We start from the raw sequence: 22,165 nt of genomic DNA, 5'->3' as shown, positions 1-22,165 counted from the left end.
GTGAATGTTGCTCGTTTACAGCAGAAATACCCTTCGCCACAAAAGATGTCATGCGGCAATTTTCAAATTCAGTAAAGTTCTTTATCGTGGGTTCTGAGTTGGTTCTGATGTGAGACCATCAAGTCAGTCGGTCAAAAATGTGTACTCAACAATTAATATGTGAATTACTAATATATTAATGAATAATATAAACATAAGGGAATCAATTAAAATATGAAATACACACCTGAAATACAATGTGACATCCGTTAGCTAATCACCATTGATTAGCTAAGATCTATTAGATTTAACATGAAAGACTTTAGTAGTGCCGTTGTAATCAGTTGTAAATATGGGTGCTGAGCTTTCTGCCACTTTAAGAGGTGAAACATAAAGGAAGACTCATTAGTGAGTTCTACTAATGAAAAGATCACATGGTAAAATGGCGGTTCACCACTGTATCAGTATCGGTGGTAAAATGGCGGTTCACCACTGTATCAGTATCGGTGGTAAAATGGCAGTTCACCACTGTATCAGTATCGGTGGTAAAATGGCGGTTCACCACTGTATCAGTATCGGTGGTAAAATGGCGGTTCACCACTGTATCAGTATCGGTGGTAAAATGGCGGTTCACCACTGTATCAGTATCGGTGGTAAAATGGCGGTTCACCACTGTATTGGTGCACCCCAACTTCTTCCCACTTCCTTGACATAATGGCTACATGTCAATGATGACTAGGGCCAGGCAGAATCTGCAGGGACGTTCAATGTTCAATACCTTCACAGAGTTGTCTGTAACCTATATTCAAAGACATATGTTTTGGTTTTATTTGGAGTTGTTCAACAGTCAATTAGGATTCTAAGTAAGTTCTGAAGGGTTGAGAAGTCCTGCCTTTGCAGATTCAGCCTGCCTCAAACAACTGTTCTAAACGAAGCATACAAAAGGGGTGCCAATCAAGCCTAAGGTTCACAGCCATGCTAACCATGAAGTAAACAGGAAGTGAGTCACATCCTCGGAGTGCCAGTCGCCATAGAGATGTACAAACAGCAAAGCAGGTAAAACCTCCTCTCCAAGCTACTTGTCCTAGGTCTCTTGCACTAAAGTACTACCATGCTTGAAAATAAAATATATTTTTTTATGTTATTTATAACTGACATTGTAGTGGCTTGTACTATAAAAAAGCTTGAGGCAGGAATAGCATTGCTATAACTGTGGCCGTTTTTAATATCTCAACACAACTTGAGTTTGGAGGTGAATCATAGGTACAGCGGGAAGGCAAGGGAACATTAGAATTTCATTAAGCAGGTTATTCTTCTTTAAACCTGTGAGTCAACACTGAAAAATAAACAATTTAATTCATAACCAGACTTTACCCAAAAACATGATGTGTTGGTAATGCATAGTTTTTCAGTGAACTAGAAGGTGAGCTGGCACTGTTTACAGCACTAGCACTGTTTACAGCACTCATATATTCAAATGACTCATCTGCTGTATCAATTGAGAACAAAAAACCATCTCTCTCTGTGGAAATATCAATGTGATAAACATATCTGCCAACATCCTACTATGTTGGTGGTCCGTAGCTGATATGCTCACAGGACGAGTGTCTGTGTCTCCTTCCCTAGGGACGCTCGGGAAAGACACAGGGGGGCGTGAGGATGTGTGTGGGGAGAAAGAGAGGGGTTTGGGGGAAAGCTGAGTACGTTGAAAACAAAGAAAGCTCTAGAGCCACACAAAATGGTTGAAAACCTCAGCGTTTCCTCCTAGTCCTCTACAACTGAAGCCCGTTAGGCACACTCAGTCTGTATGAGGGGCAGAAGAAGGAGCATAGAGAGACTGGTACTGTTGAAGATTACCAAACTTCACCTTGGCAAGCCATTTCTATGGAACGTCAATAGCCGAACGTCAGGGCTTGGCTCACAGTAACTTCAACTCCATTCCATTCACACCCCCTTAATTCTCAGAGGAATGGTTTCTCCCTCCGCTTTAAGAGGTCAAACAGTCTCCAGGCAGGTGCTGTGTGTGTTTACATGTGTATATGTGTTTTTATATATTAATACACTTATATTCATATGTGTGTGTGTTTGCGTATGTGTGTGTGTGTGTGTGGTAGTAGTAGTAGTGGTGGTAATATCACCCACCGACCGCCAGGGGGAGTTCCTCAGATCCCCAGGCCAGGCCGGGCAGGGGGACTATGCCAGCGAGTAGATGGCGTTGACGGGTGAGGTGGCCTCAGAACTCTCGTTGCCTTCCGTCTCGTCCTTGTCCTTTTTGACAGTGTACTGGCCGATGAAGGAACCGTCCTCGTTGAACTGGCCATCCCCTCCCTCGCCATAGTCCACCAGGCTGTCGTCACTCTCCTTCACACCGCCATCCAGAGAGTTCTGGCTGCCCTGCAGAGGCTTGTTGTCCTCGTCGCTGCTGCAAAGGGTCAAGAGGTCAAAGGTTAGATTCCGCCTGTGATGTCATCAACACGGTCATCAACGCAGGCGAGTCCTTACCGTCTCAAAGGTTAGGGGAGAGAGAGGAGAGGGGTTAGGGGTAAGAAGAAAACTGGGGAAGGGAACAACTGTCAACAAGAGAAGTGTTGATTCTGTAGTATTCCACTGTCGTCTCTCTTACAGTACAGACTGTAGCTGGGGTCATTCAGTGCAGACTGGAACACAAGCACTTTCACAAACTCATTTTGGAACAACATCGATACTTGCCTTTAGCTATGATATAAAAACACTGGCAATGGTCAACCTGAGTGCAATAATATAAGCTTGCTAAAATATAAAAAGCCCTGCAGTAAATATTGTAGTCTAGAAGAACTGCTACAGAGCCCCTTTGTCTTTGGGGAAGCTGTACCTTAAATGCTCAAACCAATGCATTATCATACACATGCTGCTCAGTCTGGGCTATGTTCTGATCTGAGATCTGTGCATAAAGCTCAAACACACACAAAAGTCTGAGTGTTGCAGGTGTTAGTGTATTTGTGTGAAAGCCCAAGTTATAGTAGGTATCTCAGTTCAGAACATGTCCCTATGTCTTCTACCTCTGCAGTAGGGGGAGATAATTGTCATGCAGAAGGGATCAGGGGCTTTCAACCAGCATTAGCTCTCTAGACTCTTACAACAGCCAGATAGCAAACAGCAGAAAGGCATTACCAGAGCAGAGGGAACAAAAAATAATGAAGTTTAGCTCTTCAACAGTTTTTCCATCGTATTTGGAGGTGTTGTCTATTTCTCTTCATTGTAGAGGATGCATCTACAAACCAGACCGTGTTGACATGTTTTCTTCAGTGATGTACTGGTGTGGTACTGTATGGCTGGCCAGTTAGTAGACAAACTACACGACAATATAATCTGACAGAGATTACCTGAAAGCATGGCTCACCAAGCCAACGGGGCACACAAGGTCATCAACAGAGAATTACCAAGGCAACCATACCAAAGTATCAACAAGTCAACCCACAATCAAACCTCTGAACTCAAACAGACCAGATACTCAATCAGGTGTTACGAGTGAGAGAGTGAAAGAGTGAGAGAGAGAGAGAGAGAGAGAGAGAGAGAGAGAGAGAGAGAGAGAGAGAGAGAGAGAGAGAGAGAGAGAGAGAGAGAGAGAGAGAGAGACTAAAATCAGGAAAGGAATGGAGGAAACAGGTGCTGGACAAAAGTATGAGAGAGAGACTCTAGAGAAGAAAAGTAGACCAAAGAAAAGAGGGAGAGTGAAATACATGTGAAGAAACTGGATAACTGCGCAGGAGATGTTGTTTTATGTTTTAATCGATTAATATACTGTAGAAGGATTGTGAGAACATTGAGTTCACTGTCATACAATACCATATGTAGACTTTGGCCTTATACAGGCATGGAAAATGACAACCTTGATTTTTAGTACAGTAGACGTGAGGGTAATGTAGAAATGGCCTTATTAGATGTTCCTAGCCATCAAATTCAGTAAAATGTATCCAATTATAAGGAGATTAGCATAGCAGCTGGTAAATACGTAACTATTGTTCATAGCTCTAAATCCCCTCAAGAGGGAAGTATTACATCTTAATTATGAGCCTATTATTTCTCTATGTGTAATTGAATAAATCTACCAGAGTGGCAAAGTTGTTTTAAAAGCTCAGCTTTAGTCACGGGTTTGACAGCTTTTGTTTGTTGACCTTATCACTCGAGACATTTTAGTGAGCAGAGGGTTTAGAAAGATCAAGCATTCTTCCACTTTAAAATGTCTTTAGAATGAGAGTGTAGAATGATTCAATTATCTGATTAGATTAACTTTTGAGAGAGGAGCAAAGGTGGAAAGAGTAACTGGGAAGACTTTATTCTCCTAAAATAAGCTGCAGTGTCTGAAATGACTTTCAAAACAAACTGCTCTTGATCTTTGATATTTGAGCCTTGTTCTATAAAGACAAATCTTATGCAGCCCAATTAACATAACAATTGGACTAGAGAAATCAATTGCGTAAATGTCAACATCAGTTGTTTGTTACTGTCCACCTGTGCATCAATATCATGGAAATAAAAGGAGGATTTTAGTTGGTTAAGCCTGATACGTTGGAGGACAATTTTGATTGAATTGAAAACAGTATGGTCAATGTTTAGCCACTTCAGAAGGTTGACAAAGGTGATTATGTGTGTGATTAGATATTAATCGATTAAAACCCAATGCAAGAATTGAGCGGTCTTAAAAGGTAAATAATGCAAATAATGCATATTATTTCAAGGTTATTCTGGTTGTGGTATGCACTGTGCTGGATAGACTCCTGTCATACCTTTCGAGTGAACAACTTGATTTGGACCAATGGGAACAGAAACCAGAACAGGAAGACAAAGGAAAAGGTGAGGAAGAACAAAAAACAGAGATGGCTAAAAACACACTGAACAGACACATACTTTTTAAACACAGACTGAACATGTGTGGAGATTGCTAATATACCTGAGTGACATTGGCCTAAAATTATATTTACTAGTGGGTCAAAAACAGTTGGGTGCTCACACATAGTTGCACAATACTACTACTGTGATATCAAACAAACAAAAACCCATAAAAAACAACAACAATCATAGGGAACCAATAAGCCCTAGAATCAGGCTTTATGTGAAAGTTGCCTTGCACGAGCCTTGGCGCATGCGGCCCAGAACAGCTCGTAGGAGCAAGAGCATATCTTCTGTTTCTGTAGCGTGAGGCAGCTCGATGAACAAGTACACCCCCTAGTCCGGACACTAGTCTATCTTCTGTTTCTGTAGCGTGAGGCAGATCGATGTACAAGTAAACCCCCTGGACAGGACACTAGTCTATCTCCTGTTTCTGTAGCGTGAGGCAGCTTGATGTACAAGTACACCCCATGGACAGGACACTAGTCTATCTCCTGTTTCTGTAGCGTGAGGCAGCTTGATGTACAAGTACACCCCCTGGACAGGACACTAGTCTATCTCCTGTTTCTGTAGCGTGAGGCAGCTCGATGAACAAGTACACCCCCTAGTCCGGACACTAGTCTATCTTCTGTTTCTGTAGCGTGAGGCAGATCGATGTACAAGTAAACCCCCTGGACAGGACACTAGTCTATCTCCTGTTTCTGTAGCATGAGGCAGCTTGATGTACAAGTACACCCCCTGGACAGGACACTAGTCTATCTCCTGTTTCTGTAGCGTGAGGCAGCTTGATGTACAAGTACACCCCCTGGACAGGACACTAGTCTATCTCCTGTTGCGTGAGGCAGCTTGATGTACAAGTACACCCTCTGGACAGGACACTAGTCTATCTCCTGTTTCTGTAGCGTGAGGCAGCCTGATGTACAAGTACACCCCCTGGACAGGACACTAGTCTATCTCCTGTAGCATGAGGCAGCTTGATGTACAAGTACACCCCCTGGACAGGACACTAGTCTATCTCCTGTTTCTGTAGCGTGAGGCAGCTTGATGTACAAGTACACCCTCTGGACAAGACACTAGTCTATCTCCTGTTTCTGTAGCGTGAGGCAGCTTGATGTACGAGTACACCCCCTGGACAGGACACTAGTCTATCTCCTGTTTCTGTAGCGTGAGGCAGCTCGATGTACAAGTACACCCCCTAGACTGGACACTAGTCTATCTTCTGTTTCTGTAGCGTGAGGCAGATCGATGTACAAGTAAACCCCCTGGACAGGACACTAGTCTATCTCCTGTTTCTGTAGCGTGAGGCAGCTTGATGTACAAGTACACCCCATGGACAGGACACTAGTCTATCTCCTGTTTCTGTAGCGTGAGGCAGCTTGATGTACAAGTACACCCCATGGACAGGACACTAGTCTATCTCCTGTTTCTGTAGCGTGAGGCAGCTTGATGTACAAGTACACCCCCTGGACAGGACACTAGTCTATCTCCTGTTTCTGTAGCGTGAGGCAGCTTGATGTACAAGTACACCCCCTGGACAGGACACTCGTCTATCTCCTGTTTCTGTAGCGTGAGGCAGCTTGATGTACAAGTACACCCCCTGGACAGGACACTAGTCTATCTCCTGTTTCTGTAGCGTGAGGCAGCTTGATGTACAAGTACACCCCCTGGACAGGACACTAGTCTATCTCCTGTTTCTGTAGCGTGAGGCAGCTTGATGTACAAGTACACCCCCTGGACAGGACACTAGTCTATCTCCTGTTTCTGTAGCGTGAGGCAGCCTGATGTACAAGTACACCCCCTGGACAGGACACTAGTCTATCTCCTGTAGCATGAGGCAGCTTGATGTACAAGTACACCCCCTGGACAGGACACTAGTCTATCTCCTGTTTCTGTAGCGTGAGGCAGCTTGATGTACAAGTACACCCTCTGGACAAGACACTAGTCTATCTCCTGTTTCTGTAGCGTGAGGCAGCTTGACGTACAAGTACACCCCCTGGACAGGACACTAGTCTATCTCCTGTTTCTGTAGCGTGAGGCAGCTTGATGTACGAGTACACCCCCTGGACAGGACACTAGTCTATCTCCTGTTTCTGTAGCGTGAGGCAGCTTGATGTACAAGTACGCCCCCTGGACAGGACACTAGTCTATCTCCTGTTTCTGTAGCGTGAGGCAGCTTGATGTACAAGTACACCCCCTGGACAGGACACTAGTCTATCTCCTGTTTCTGTAGCGTGAGGCAGCTTGATGTACAAGTACACCCTCTGGACAGGACACTAGTCTATCTCCTGTTTCTATAGCGTGAGGCAGCTTGATGTACAAGTACACCCCCTGGACAGGACACTAGTCTATTGCAGGGCTAGGTCTGGTCCATGGTGTTACGTGCAGCTTGAACCTTCTTCAAATCATCTTTTTCAGGATAAATGAAAAGATGCAGGGCGCTGAAGGAGGCTCAAGCCACAGGTAACAGCCGAGAACAGAGCTAAATCAAGGCATGCATCTGTGGGTTTGGCAATTGGCATAAAAAGGACCTCTAACAGGTGAATTTATAGCACCACAGTGAGTCAAACTGGAATAGACCAGGGTGGCCATACCTAGTCCTGAAAAGCTGCAGTATGTGCAGGCTTTTGTTCCAGGCCAGCTTGAAACAATCAACAAATCATGGTCTTTAACCTAGAACCATAGAATGTTAAATCAATTGTGTTACAGCTGGGCTGGAACAAAATCTTGCACTCACTGCGGTGTTCCTGGATCAGGGTTGGCCACCCCTGCCATAGAGTCCCATACATGCAGAGACAGAACTGTCAAATCATTCAGCTTATGCTACACAGGGACCAGACATTAGCAATGATGAAAATGACTCCAGCACATATGTTTACCCCTGCATGTTTATTTTATCAATATCTTTTGAAAGCCGAGGTCTACATGACCGAAACATGGACAGAAACATGCAGAGATGGATGTGAGCCGCAGTGATGATCATCATTGATGACTATGTCATGTAGGAAGGAACAAGGAAAGGACAGTGGTGTTGATATTTCATCTCCATACAAAAGGTTCACTGTTGCTTATTCCCCAAATCGGTTCCTCAAGGGCATCAAACTCAAACGGTAGACTTTCCAACCTCCCTCCCTAAACCCTCACTACATCTACTCTACACCCTCTCTCAAACCTCCCAACCTCCCTCATTTCAGCCAAATTGATTTCCGTCCTCAGCCTTCACCTCTGCACCTGGTGGTTGCTGCCTGTTAAATGTCAGCTGTCGGAAGAAAAACAAAGCAATTAACCTTACGGGGGGAAAAACACGATCAAGCCCTCGACAGAGACAAACGGGTTCAGGACCTCTCAGAGTGTTCACGATCACTTTCACGATCATTACATCACCTACCTGATCCATGAAGCACTTGACGTCTCTCTGGGGAGAGATAAGACCTTACTGCCTCCTCACACTCTCTTGATCTCTCTCCCCTAATCTGCAAATCACCTTAATTTATTTACCTGACAGTTTATTACCTGATTAAATTGACACTTTCAGAAAATCTGCTTTTCTAACTCTGTGATATCCTGCAGACTGGTAATGAGAAGACGATTTCACAGTGCGAAGCCTTGGCTCACTGTTTGAACACCAGCTGAGCCTTGAACACTAATACGCTTTTCTGACTTGAATATCATGAGCCTGAGGCGATGCTTAAACCACAGCTGTGATTAGCGTCTCTTTCCCCATATTGAACACCCGCTGCTCTTAACCCTGAACCACCCATGGATAGGATAGGTCCCTGCCAAGACAACTCTCCACCAGAGGCTTGTATTGAACAGGTCCAGAACAGCCCTGGGCCTAAGATATTCTGCCTATTGAAATGGCTGTCGTTCTGCTTGTGAGAGAGCAGGTGTGGAACACAGGTAGCAAGTGTGGAACACAGGTAGCAGGTGTGGAACACAGGTAGCAGGTGTGGAACACAGGTAGCAGGTGTGGAACATATGTAGCAGGTGTGGAACACAGGTAGCAAGTGTGGAACACAGGTAGCAGGTGTGGAACACAGGTAGCACGTGTGGAACACAGGTAGCAGGTGTGGAACACAGGTAGCAGGTGTGGAACACAGGTAGCAGGTGTGGAACACAGGTAGCAGGTGTGGAACACAGGTAGCAGGTGTGGAACACAGGTAGCAGGTGTGGAACACAGCCATGGCCAGGCCAAAGATAGCCAGGTCAATTGATGACTTTAGCCTCAAGGCTAAACCAAGGTTAATGCATAGCATTGGGCTAGGTTTAGCTCTAGTGTTTATGATTGTAGTCTGGTGAAGCAATACTGGTGAAGCATACTGGTGAAGCATACTGGTGAAGCATACTGGTGAAGCATACTGATGTTGGATCTCAATTTGAGCCAGTTTGCTACAGCAGGAAAATAATCCTGCAGCAACAGTAATGTGAATTATTATGTTGATTATAATTAATGAACATTTTTGTAGGGGTTGATACATTTTGAAGGGAAAATCAAGTTTGACATTTCAAAGTGGAAATTACAAACTTTAGAAGCTCTTTTAAACATCAAATACATTACAAGTTTAAAATGTCCTGCATTGCAACAGGGTGATCAAATACATATCCTACATCTTTAACATGGCTTAGTCCTAAAGTAAGATTGTCCTATTTACTCATCTGCATTGAAGGGATAGTTGACCCAGATGTAAAACATTTGATGGAAGTAGACTATAGACCAAAACAGCAAGCAACATATGATATACGTTTTTGCGATTCGCTACAGATTGGTGAAGTGCCTTGACGGGAGTTCTAGCTGTGTGTAGAAACAACACTCTTCTCAATTCTCTCTGTGGGTTCACACTACCCAGAGAGTCTCAGCTGTGCCCTGATCACATGTTTGACACCCCCGGGAACCGATATCTCTGATTGACCAGTGTACCATGCCCACCTTGACACTCCTCACCCCCCATCTCCCACCTTCCCCTTCTACCCCAGAAACAGTAGTGCAAAGGGAGGAGGGTGAAGTAGTTCATAGACCATGATCTAGCATCACAGTCACTGCCTCAGTCCACATCCCCCAATCTCACCCCAAGCCCACGCGTTTTCATCCCCCAATCTCACCCCCAAACCCTTGCTTCCTCATCCCCCATCTTACCCCCAAGCCCTCGCTTCCTCATCCCCCCCATCTCACCCCAAGCCCTCACTTCCTCATCCCCCCATCTCACCGCCATGCCCTAGTTTCCTCATCCCCCAATTTCACCCATAAGCCCTCGCCTCCTCATCCCCCACTCTCCCCAAGCCCTCGTTTCCTCATCCCCCAATCTCACCCATAAGCCCTCAGCTCCTCATCCCCCAATCTCACCCCCAAGCCCTCAGTCTGAAGGGGAGTTCAGTATCTGTCTCTGACATGCGCAGGCCGGGAGGTGGATGCCGTGCCGAAACCAAAGTACCTGTTCTCCTTTTCGTTCTCATTTTCATTCCTGTCAGGGACAGACGACCATTTCAGCATTGAGAAGAGAGGGAGGAGATAGGATAGAAGAGAGGGTAAAGAGAGAGAGGGAAGGAAGGAGATACAACCTCCAGGTGACACACAAGCACACAAAATGAGAGCCAGAGACTACACACACACACACACACATGCGCGTACGCACGGACGCACAAACTCACACACACTCACGCACACGCACACAATTACACTTACACAAAACAACACACACACAAAAACACACACTCAAATAAATGCCCAGACACACACTCACACAACGTGTGAGTTGGGTAGACAGAGTGATTAATCCCAGTGCTATTGAGTGTGTCAGATTGTGAGTTTAGCAATGACCTTCACTGTAGGAAAGAGGGTAATATGAATAAACATTGATTATAGATGAGAGCAGACTTGCTTATATTTTCCATTGTGGACATGCCTCACATATATGTGATAATATAACATCTTTGAACATCTCACTTTACATGAACACTTTAAAACCACAGCACTGTGCTGTCAAGCAGAATAAACACCTGAAACAACATTGTTCAAATTATTTCCTTCATGGTCGGAATGCTTTTGACAGCCAAACGCAAAATGAATAAAATCTCTTCAAATTACTCTAAATATACATTCCTAATCCCATAGGGCAGCGCAAAATTGGCCCAGCATCGTCCGGGTTAGGGTTTAGCCGGGGTAGGTCGTCATTGTAAATAATAATTTGCTCTTAACTGACTTGCCTAGTTAAATAAAGGTTCAATATTTCTTAAATGTTTTAAAATCCATTGTAACTGGTCTGGCTAAATTAATGTACCATGTTTCCTTTGTGGCTTATAAGAACAATTAGGGGTTTGGGTTACTGGTTGTGTGGGGTTATAGGGGACAGAGTACAGGGGCACTTCATCTTGCTGTATCACATTAGTGGAAACCAAGTCTATTCGCATGGCAAGTCTGCCAGTTTTAACTAGCATTACTGACTTTTTGTAGCAGTTTAGGACAATTAACGTGTCAGGTTAGGAGAATTAACGTGGCAGGTTAGGAGAATTAACGTGGCAGGTTAGGAGAATTAACGTGGCAGGTTAGGAGAATTAAGTTAAGGTTAGGAAAAGGGTTAGGATTGGGGTTAGGGCATCCCCAACATGACTCGAACATATCTAGCTACACCAGGCTTGCCCTGAGAACAGTCTTGGTTTCCACTAATTCGATGCTGCCTTCCTCTTCTTCTGAAATTCTAAAGACTCCCTGCTGAGGCTAATATGATAATCATCATGGAAACAGTTGCTAAACTTTTAAGCGTGTACATAAAGTACAATGTGTCTGCCTATGTAACTACTATATTACCATGTAAGGACACTGGTTTTTAGCACCATTTCAATATAAAGTAGGACCACGATGATTAGAGTGAGTAAACCAGTTGGAGTGTGTTAGTGCTGATTTGACAGTTAAGTTAGAGGGTTAATTAAACAGTAAAGATGGAAATATTCTCATTCCCCACAGTGAAGACTGACTGGAGATCAGTGAATGAGCAAAAGACAATCACTAACTAACAAATACATACTGCAAACGTGCACTACCAGACCTAAGACATAATAACTCCTGTTTACTGTAGCTCGTCTCGATCGTCTTAATAGCATTCCCAAATATTACAAGGCCAAAGTAATAGTCCCTGTCCCTCATTCCTGATGCCTAAGTAGTTGCAGATAAACACTACTAAACATGATCCGAAGCCTGAATACCACACATGATAATCACAATGACACTTCCATAATAAAGCAAACAAGACATCCTCCTCTGTATAATCCTGGATGATACACAGTCATATCTAGCCATGATTACTAATGTTTTGCAATAGAAACTCTGCATATATAGATCATTCACTGGCTGGCAATTGTTCCAGAGATGTGTAGGCCAGAGATATGTAATATTCAAGAGAAATACTTACTTGTAGTCAAATGATCCATCCTCTCCCTTCTGATCCATTCCCTCCAGAGGGAGATCTTTTTTATCTTGTACTGAATAGTGATAAAACAAATAGAGGTACATGATTATACTGAACGTGCCACCATCTTGTGACTTAACTGGACACTTGCCCTCGTTCTAACCCCTACCTGGGTATTTCAACCCCCACCGTCTTTTCCTGCTCCCAAATGCCCTCAATGGGTTAACCCATAACCTAATACTTGACCCTGTCTAGTACACCCTTACATGGTTACTAGTTACTAGATTAGTTTTGACCCCCCTGTGTTAACCCTTACTTGGATACTGGACCACCTTGTGTTAAAGGTCCAATGCAGCCATTTTTATCTCAATATCAAATCATTTCTGTCAAACAATTAAGGACCTTACTATGATTGATTTCAATTGAAATGGTCAAAAATGAAAAAAATGACTTCTTAGCAAGGAGCGATTTCTCAAGCAAGATCTTTGCTAGGGCTGTATGGGAGTGGTCAGAGTGTGGGGGGGGGGGGGCAACTGAAAACGAGCTGTTATTGGCAGAGAGGTTTGGAACTGTCTTTCTTATAGATGGTTTAGCTGATTATGTCATGAAAATGATGTGCACTCTTCAATGGGGTTTGAGAGTTGTTGTGATTTTAGATGGCCAGATATCTACCAACAATGACAAGACACTGCCATGTAGGGAATTGTGAGTGACTCGTTTCAGCTAGTTTCATCTTCTTCTTGATACCCTGTCTTGTTTTGAGGTGTTTTGACAGATTTCATGTCAATGCTAATGACTAAATTCGCTAGTGAGTTAAATATATTGTCTCAGTTGTTGGTTATGTTTTCAATAAACATTGGAGATGAAATATAGTTTACATCTTGTCAAACAATCTAAGCAAACCCATCTGTTTTGCCCAATAGCTGCACATGCGTCGGTTGTGTTGCTAAACAACCAACCTGTCTATTGGTCTACTAACTAATTTACTGCCTGGTGATGTCAAGTCTCCATACCACCAAAACAGGCTGAAAAGGTGTTCTTTTCAAACACCTCTTACAGTAGAAGAGCATTATCATCATTTTCACAATTTCACAGTATTATTCCAACCTCATAGCGTGGAAATCTATACACACTGAACACAAATATTTCTAAGATGTATTTCTAAGAGTTACAGTTCATATAATAAAATCAGTCAATTGAAACAAATGCATTACATGACTGGGAATACAGATCTGCATCTGTTTGTCACAGATACCTACAAAGAAAAGGGAGGGGCGTGGATCAGAAAACCAGTCAGTATCCAACCATGCAGCGCGACACATCTCCTTCACATAGAGTTGATCAGGCTGTTGATTGTGGCTTGTGATATGTTGTCCCACTCTTCTTCAATGGCTGTGCGAAGTTGCTGGATATTGGCGGGAACTGGAACACGCTTACGTACAGACGTGCATTATCATGCTGAAACATGAGGTGATGACGGCGGATGAATGGCATGACAATGGGCCTCAGGATCTCGTCACGGTCTGCCATCTGCCTGGTACAGTTGAAACCAGGATTCATCCATGAAGAGCACACTTCTCCAGCATGCCAGTGGTCATCGAAGGTGAGCATTTGCCCACTGAAGTCGGTTACGACGTCGAACTGCAGTCAGGTCAAGACCCTGGTGAAGATGACAAGTACGCAGATGAGCTTCCCTGAGACGGTTTCTGACAGTTTGTGCTGAAATTCTTCAGTTGTGCAAACCCACAGTTTCATTGAGCTGTCCGAGTGGCTGGTCTCAGACAATTCCGCATGTGATGAAGATGTGGAGGTCCTGGGCTGGCTTGGTTACACGTGGTTTGCAGTTGTGAAGCCGGTTGGACGTACTGCCAAATTATCTAAAACGACATTGGAGGGGGCTTATATTAGAGAAATGAACATTCAATTCTCTGGCAACAGCTCTGGTGGACATTCCTGCAGTCAGCTTGCCAATTGCACACTCCCTCAAAACCTGAGACATCTGTGGCATTGTGTTATGTGACAAAACTTGAACTGCATGTGTGGCCTTTTAGGGTCCCCAGCACAAGGTGTACCTGTGTGATGATCATGCTGTTTAATCAGCTTCTTGATATGCCACACCTGTCAGGTGGATGGATTATCTCGGCAAAGGAGATATGCTTACTAACAGGGTTGTAAACACATTTGCGCACCACATTCGAGAGAAATAAGCTTTTTGTGCGTATGGAAAATTTCTGGTCTCTTTTAAACTCAGCAAAGAAATAAATGTCCTTTCACTGTCAACTGTGTTTATTTTCAGCAAACTTAACATGTGTATATATTTTTATGACCATAACAAGATTCAACAACTGAGACAACATGAACAAGTTCCACAGACATGTGACTAACAGAAATGGAACAATGTGTCCCTGAACAAAGGGGGGGATCAAAATTAAAAGTAACATTCAGTATCTGGTGTGGCCACCAGCTGCATTAGGTACTGCAGTATATCTCCTCCTCATGTCATCCTGTTACCCCGCTCTTCCACCAAGGCACCTGCAAGTTCCTGAACATTTCTGGGGGGAATGGCCCTTGCCCTTACCCTCCGATCCAACAGGTCCCAGATGGGCTCAATGGGATTAAGATCCAGGCTCTTCGCTGGCCATGGCAGACCACTGACATTTCTGTCTTGCAGGAAATCGTGCACAGAACGAACAGTATGGCTGATGGCATTGTCATGCTGGAGGATCATGTCAGGGTGAACCTGCAGGAAGGGTACCACATGAGGGAGGAGGATGTCTTCCCTGTTGTGCACAGCATTGAGATTGCTTGCAATGACAACAAGCTCAGTCCGATGATGCTGTGACACACCGCCCCAGACCATGACTGACCCTCCACCTCCAAATCGATCCCGCTCCAGAGTACAGTCCTCGGTGTAACGCTCATTCCTTCGACGATAAACGCAAATCCGACCATCACCCCTGGTGAGACAAAACCGCGACTCGTCAGTGAAGAGCAGTAGCAGTCAATATTTATTCGTCACTTTATTCAGTCTCATCTGAAAGTTGTAAATTCATTGTTATCTTCATAAACCCTGGCTAACAAGTTGAATCAGCAATTCAAAATGTAGTTTAATTATTTATTTACTAAATACCTAAATAATCACACAGAATTACATCTACACAGAATGTATTATACATTGATTACAAATGATGTCATAAAGGAAAACGTCCCATCGGACGGAACAGATATGACGGCTAGTTCAACAAAGAAAGGGGGTTGGTTTTGAATGAAAGAGCGGGAAGACTGAGGAACAAAAAATATTTTGTGTCTTTATCGGGCCGTAGGCAGCTATGCTATCATAAATACAGTATCTTATGCATTCTAAATAACCGCCCATTTGGAAAAGGAAAATGCAAGGAATATTTACTCTGAGCTGCTCTTGAAATTGTTGGTCGTAGATGAAAGACCGGGGTGCCCAGCAGGGATCTCTTATCCTCTGAAGAATCTCTCTGGTGGTAAACTGGATATGTTGTAGTATCGTTGTTTGTGGTAGACTGGATACATCGTCCGTCCTTTCCTAGCCCACGTTTACAGCGGCTGCTGCTAACTCAACGGAGTGAATAAGAGTTCAAAGTTCATACTAAGTTGCCATACTTTTAAGCTTGTGCTATATTCTGGCTGGTATAGTCGAAATTCATCCTTTCGGCGTGTCGATCGGCACCTTCACATTGAACAAGATGCTAATTTCGTTAACGTAGGACCGTCGTCCTCACGTCGTCGGAACAGAAAGTTGAATTTTCGTCAACGGGTTTATATAGTGGTGAAAGAAGGGCGTGTTTCATAGTTTAGAACCAAAGTCTGTTCACTTGGGTGGGTCCTCTGAGTGAGCAGAGTTTCTCTATGACAAACCGTTCTCTCATTTAAGAAGCTAAAATTATATTTATTCTTTTCACAAATAGTTTCATATTTAAACATTCAAATTGCACAACAATTCCATGTGAATCTGATAACTAGAATGTGTCGACTTTCCAAGATACAATTTATGTCATCCTGTCATTAGTAGTAATGTCTCAGACAACAACTGATCTGAGATCATATTCATTAAGTACCAACACATATTTTCAACTGTTTGGATTACCGAAATATGCTTCCATTTCCCCCCTTTCGATGTTACCAGACTCTCTATGTTACAAAGGCTTTACAAGAGTCAACTCTATAAAGTAGAGAGAGAGGAAAGGGGAAATGTTTTTATGGGGGTCATAAACCTCCCCCAACAGGCCAACGTCACAACACAGTTGTTGTTGCCATCCTGTACATGTCCTGCAGGTGTGATGTTCGGTTTTACTGATCCTGTGCAGGTGTTCTTACATGTGGTCTGCCATGGCGAGGGCAATCAGCTGTCCGTCCTGTCACCCTGTAGCGCTGTCTTAGGCGCCTCACAGTAACGGACATTGCAATTTATCTGCAGTCCTCGTGAGGAATCTGCAGTACTCATGCCTCCTTGCAGCATGCCTAAGGCATGTTCACGAAGATTAGTAGGGGACCCTGGGCATCTTTATTTTGGTGTATTTCAGAATCAGTAGAAGTGTCTCTTTAGTGTCCTAAGTTTTCATAACTGTGACCTTAATTGCCTACCGTCTGTAAGCTGTTAGTGTCTTAACGATTGTTCCACAGGTGCATGTTCATTAATTGTTTAAGGTTCATTGAACAAGCATGGCAAACAGTGTTTAAACCATTTACAATGATTATTTGGATTTTTAAGAAATATATTTGTTTATTTCAGCTCATTAAACATGGTACCAACACTTTACATGTTTAATTTATATTTTTGTTCAGTGTATAAAACACAGGAAATCACATTTTTGACTGCACCGGGCCTTTAACCCTTACCTGGATATTTGCCTCCGCGACTCCTCTTGATGAAGCAGACGATGAGGAGGATGAGGATGATGAGAGCGATGGCACACATCAGCCCGATAAACCAGCCCTGGGTAGCAATGTCCACCTGGTCTTTAATGTAGGCTGTCAGCACGCAAAAACATTGAGACACACACAGATGGGAGAGATGAAACACACAGAGAGAGGGAGAGATGAAACACATAGAGATGGGAGAGATGAAACACACAGAGATGGGAGAGATGAAACACACAGAGAGAGGGAGAGATGAAACACACAGAGATGGGAGAGATGAAACACACAGAGAGAGGGAGAGATGAAACACACAGAGAGAGGGAGAGATGAAACACACAGAGAGAGGGAGAGATGAAACACACAGAGATGGGAGAGATGAAGCACACAGAGATGGGAGAGATGAAACACACAGAGATGGGAGAGATGAAACACACAGAGATGGGAGAGATGAAACACACAGAGATGGGAGAAATGAAACACACAGAGATGGGAGAGATGAAACACACAGAGATGGGAGAGATGAAACACACAGAGATGGGAGAGATGAAACACACAGAAATGGGAGAGATGAAACACACATAGATGGGAGAGATGAAACACACAGTGATGGGAGAGATGAAAACACACAGAGATGGGAGAGATGAAACACACAGAGATGGGAGACATGAAACACACAGAGATGGGAGAGATGAAACACACAGACATGGGAGAGATGAAACACACAGAGATGGGAGAGATGAAACACACAGAGATGGGAGAGATGAAACACACAGAGATGGGAGAGATGAAACACACAGAGATGGGAGAAATGAAACACACAGAGATGGGAGAGATGAAACACACAGAGATGGGAGAGATGAAACACACAGAGATGGGAGAGATGAAACACACAGAAATGGGAGAGATGAAACACACATAGATGGGAGAGATGAAACACACAGTGATGGGAGAGATGAAAACACACAGAGATGGGAGAGATGAAACACACAGAGATGGGAGACATGAAACACACAGAGATGGGAGAGATGAAACACACAGACATGGGAGAGATGAAACACACAGAGATGGGAGAGATGAAAAACACAGAGATGGGAGAGATGAAACACACAGACATGGGAGAGATGAAACACACAGAGATGGGAGAGATGAAACACACAGAGATGGGAGAGATGAAACACACAGAAATGGGAGAGATGAAACACACATAGATGGGAGAGATGAAACACACAGCGATGGGAGAGATGAAAACACACAGAGATGGGAGAGATGAAACACAGAGATGGGAGAGATGAAACACACAGAGATGGGAGAGATGAAACACACAGATGGGAGAGATGAAACACACAGAGATGGGAGAGATGAAACACACAGAGATGGGAGAGATGAAACACACAGAGATGGGAGAGATGAAACACACAGAGATGGGAGAGATGAAACACACAGAGAGAGGGAGAGATGAAACACACAGAGAGAGGGAGAGATGAAACACACAGAGATGGGAGAGATGAAACACACAGAGATGGGAGAGATGAAACACACAGAGAGAGGGAGAGATGAAACACACAGAGAGAGGGAGAGATGAAACACACAGATGGGAGAGATGGAACACACAGAGAGAGGGAGAGATGAAACACACAGAGATGGGAGAGATGAAACACACAGAGAGAGGGAGAGATGAAACACACAGAGAGAGGGAGAAAAATAATAAGAGTCTGTTTTGCCCCAAATGAGTCACTGGAAATACATCCGACAATCTGTCCTCATCCAAGGATGTTCAAATCAAGATACACCAAGTATGACAACCCAAACCATCATCACAGCATTCGAGTATTCCCTCAACATAGAGCTATAACTCTAGATGGTATCCCAGTAAATCTATCTGTATAACAAATGATTCATTCAGTTGGGTCAATTTGAACACAAAACCTAGGTACTTTAGCAGAAGGAACAAAATATCACGCACAGCTCATTTTAAAAGCAACCAACCACAAAAAAGTATTGTTTTTTGACACCAGTCTTCTAACTGTAAAATAAGCGACTTTATTGAAACACTTCTGTAACACAATGCAGGCATAAATAGGAGGAAAAACATTAATAGCTTATAATTACTAACCAAGTAACAGCTCTGCCAGTGCCAGAGAAGTGTGACATTGGAAAAGTGAATTTGCTCAGAACAAAGCAAAGATAGAAAAGTAAAGTACAGGTCAAAGTATCAGATCCATTGTATATGACTTGTTTACTCATGAGCCTATCACACATTACCTTTCATTGGATTATTCTTACCACATGGAATACACTCCTATGGAAAATCAAGACATCATAAACAGCTAAATCGATATTCCACGAAGTTCAGAACTACCAATTCTGAAGAACAGAAACAAAACAGTCCCTCTACACTACAGTTGAATAACTTCACTTCAATACCAACTCCTTGGAGCTATATCAACTCCTAGCCTTGTGATCTGACCCTACAGACGTCATTGTTAGGGAACTGGAGTATCCATGGGGTCTCTGTAGCCTGGGTGCTGTCATGTCTCTGCATTAGCCTGCTATAGACTCCTAGCCTTGTGATCTGACCTAATAGATCTCATTGTTAGGGAACTGGAGTATCCATGGGGTCTCTGTAGCCTGGGTGCTGTCATGTCTCTGCATTAGCCTGCTATAGACTCCTAGCCTTGTGATCTGACCTAACAGATCTCATTGTTAGGGAACTGGAGTATCCATGGGGTCTCTGTAGCCTGGGTGCTGTCATGTCTCTGCATTAGCCTGCTATAGACTCCTAGACTGGGCTGATGCAGACAGACTGGCACCCAGGCTATCTGATATGACCTGATCTGGCTATGTACCATCCCTCCTCACCTGGCAGGTGGAGACTCACCTGCGCTGGTCTCAAAGGTGACAACATTGCTGGAGATGCTGTGGTATTCGTTGGAGTACACCCTCAGGCGGTACTTGGCCCCTTCGATCAGCCCCGCCAGTTTAATGGGCGGCTGGTTCACTGGTACGCTTGACACACTGCCATTGCCTTGGAACACAAGAGAGGTGCCAATCATACTACGTCATTGGGTGTGGCCAGGCTACCATGGCAACAAAGTAAATAGGAAGGGTACCACGTAATGATGCGACATGGGTGGGGCTGTTTCTTCCCCTATGAGATGGTGGGCCACTGGAGTAAATTGAGACTGAACCAATGCAGCACACACACACCCTCCCTCCAACATCCACCACTCATTAACAACCTTGTTGAAATGAATAGCTACATCAGTAAACCAATGTCATGTATACGGCTATGTTAATAGAATTACTAGAGAGTGAAAGTGAATAGAGCTGCAGCTCTTTAAGGAAGCTTTTAAAATATGGCTTTTAGAGGATTCTTTTTGGTTAATTTTCTTCTCAGTGGAAGTGAAACCACATTTTTCTCCTGGGGATAATGCTCCTGAAAAATCTAATCTAAAAAGGTGACTTTTTGTGGAGCGGGAGAAGAGGTAGAGCAAGAGAGTAGGTGTTCCTTCAGGCTACTATAATACAGTGGACATCAAAGTTTTACGAAACTAAACTCCCGCTGAATTGACAGCAGTAAGTTGGTTGTATTACCCTGACTGGTGGAATTTAAATTGACCATTATGAAACACTCTGTATTCTGGAATAGCAAAGGGCGGGAGGGTAGAGAAGCACTGTTTCTCAATTACCCATAGTCCTCCACTCATCTCAATAAAAAGGGCGGGAGGGTAGAGAAGCACTGTGTCTCGATTACCCATAGTCCTCCACTCATCTCAATAAAAAGGGTGGGAAGGTAGAGAAGCACTGTGTCTCGATTACCCATAGTCCTCCACTCATCTCAATTAAAAGGGCGGGAGGGTAGAGAAGCACTGTGTCTCGATTACCCATAGTCCTCCACTCATCTCAATTAAAAGGGCGGGAGGGTAGAGAAGCACTGTGTCTCGATTACCCATAGTCCTCCACTCATCTCAATAAAAAGGGCGGGAGGGTAGAGAAGCACTGTGTCTCGATTACCCATAGTCCTCCACTCATCTCAATAAAAAGAAACATACAGATGGTGAAAACGAAACGCGCCATCTTTTCAATGGAAAGACGTGCCCCTTCACCAAGCTGTTGGCTGGTGATGGCTGGTGGCACACGCAAACCTGTGACATCATGCACCATGCTATGACATGACCTTTGATCCCCTGAAAGGGTGACATCATCATATAGCAATCATCATACAGCAATCAACCAAATTCATTCCAAAGCTTAGTACATCCACTGCAGCCTCTGAAGCTACTAAACCAAATCATATGAAACAAAATGCATCCTTGACTAGGCAGCAGACAGGCCTGAAGCACTGCGAAAATCAATCAGTGGGAAGAATGTCTGACTAATATAAAAACACATTCCTTACAACCATTAAAACATGAAGCTGAAGCTAATGACTGAAATGCCCATGTAAAAAGTGTGTGAATAAAGACAACATCCTCCCACCCCCTCACTCTTACTCTAAACAGTCAATAGAAAAACAAGCCACACAACCAATCATACAGACACACAGCCAGCCAGACACACAGCCAGACAGCCAGCCAGCCAGAAACACAGACACACAGCCAGCCAGAAACACAGACACACAGCCAGCCATTCAGACACACGGCCGGCCGGCCAGCCAGCCAGCCAGACACACAGGCACGCAGCCAGGCACGCAGCCAGACACACAGCCAGACACACAGCCAGCCAGACACACAGCCAGCCAGCCAGCCAGACACACAGACACACAGCCAGCCAGCCAGACACACAGCCAGCCAGCCAGACACACAGCCAGCCAGACACACAGCCAGCCAGACACACAGCCAGCCAGCCAGACACACAGCCAGCCAGCCAGACAGACACACAGCCAGCCAGACAGGCACCCAACCAACCAGACAGACACACAGCCAGCCAGCCAGACACACAGCCAGCCAGCCAGACAGACACACAGCCAGCCAGACAGGCACCCAACCAACCAGACAGATGAAGCAGCAGCATGATACTGGGTAGTAGCC

At 44.2% G+C, this 22,165-nt stretch overlaps 1 protein-coding gene across 4 annotated transcripts in view; it reads right to left on the bottom strand.

Annotated features, from left to right (window-relative positions):
• Positions 1 to 22,165, bottom strand: part of LOC124029066 (neurofascin-like) — a 90,123-nt gene that overhangs the window by 1,341 nt on the left and 66,617 nt on the right. For 2 of the 4 annotated variants that reach the window (XM_046340923.1, XM_046340919.1), the window contains exons 23-26: positions 20,014 to 20,160; positions 17,115 to 17,246; positions 12,249 to 12,318; positions 1,176 to 2,401 (exon numbers count right to left, since the gene is read on the bottom strand). In XM_046340923.1, the coding sequence (XP_046196879.1) occupies positions 2,173 to 2,401; positions 12,249 to 12,318; positions 17,115 to 17,246; positions 20,014 to 20,160 (578 nt within the window). In that variant the 3' untranslated portion in view covers positions 1,176 to 2,172. Of the gene's footprint in view, positions 1 to 1,175; positions 2,402 to 12,248; positions 12,319 to 17,114; positions 17,247 to 20,013; positions 20,161 to 22,165 lie in introns of those variants that run through there. The other 2 variants (XR_006837717.1, XM_046340928.1) reach the window with 2 other exon arrangements.

The sequence above is a fragment of the Oncorhynchus gorbuscha genome, linkage group LG03 (genome assembly GCF_021184085.1).
Source record: "Oncorhynchus gorbuscha isolate QuinsamMale2020 ecotype Even-year linkage group LG03, OgorEven_v1.0, whole genome shotgun sequence".
Taxonomy (NCBI): domain Eukaryota; kingdom Metazoa; phylum Chordata; class Actinopteri; order Salmoniformes; family Salmonidae; genus Oncorhynchus; species Oncorhynchus gorbuscha.
Note: the sequence above shows the minus strand (reverse complement) of the source record. Positions and strands in the feature narration are given on the sequence as shown.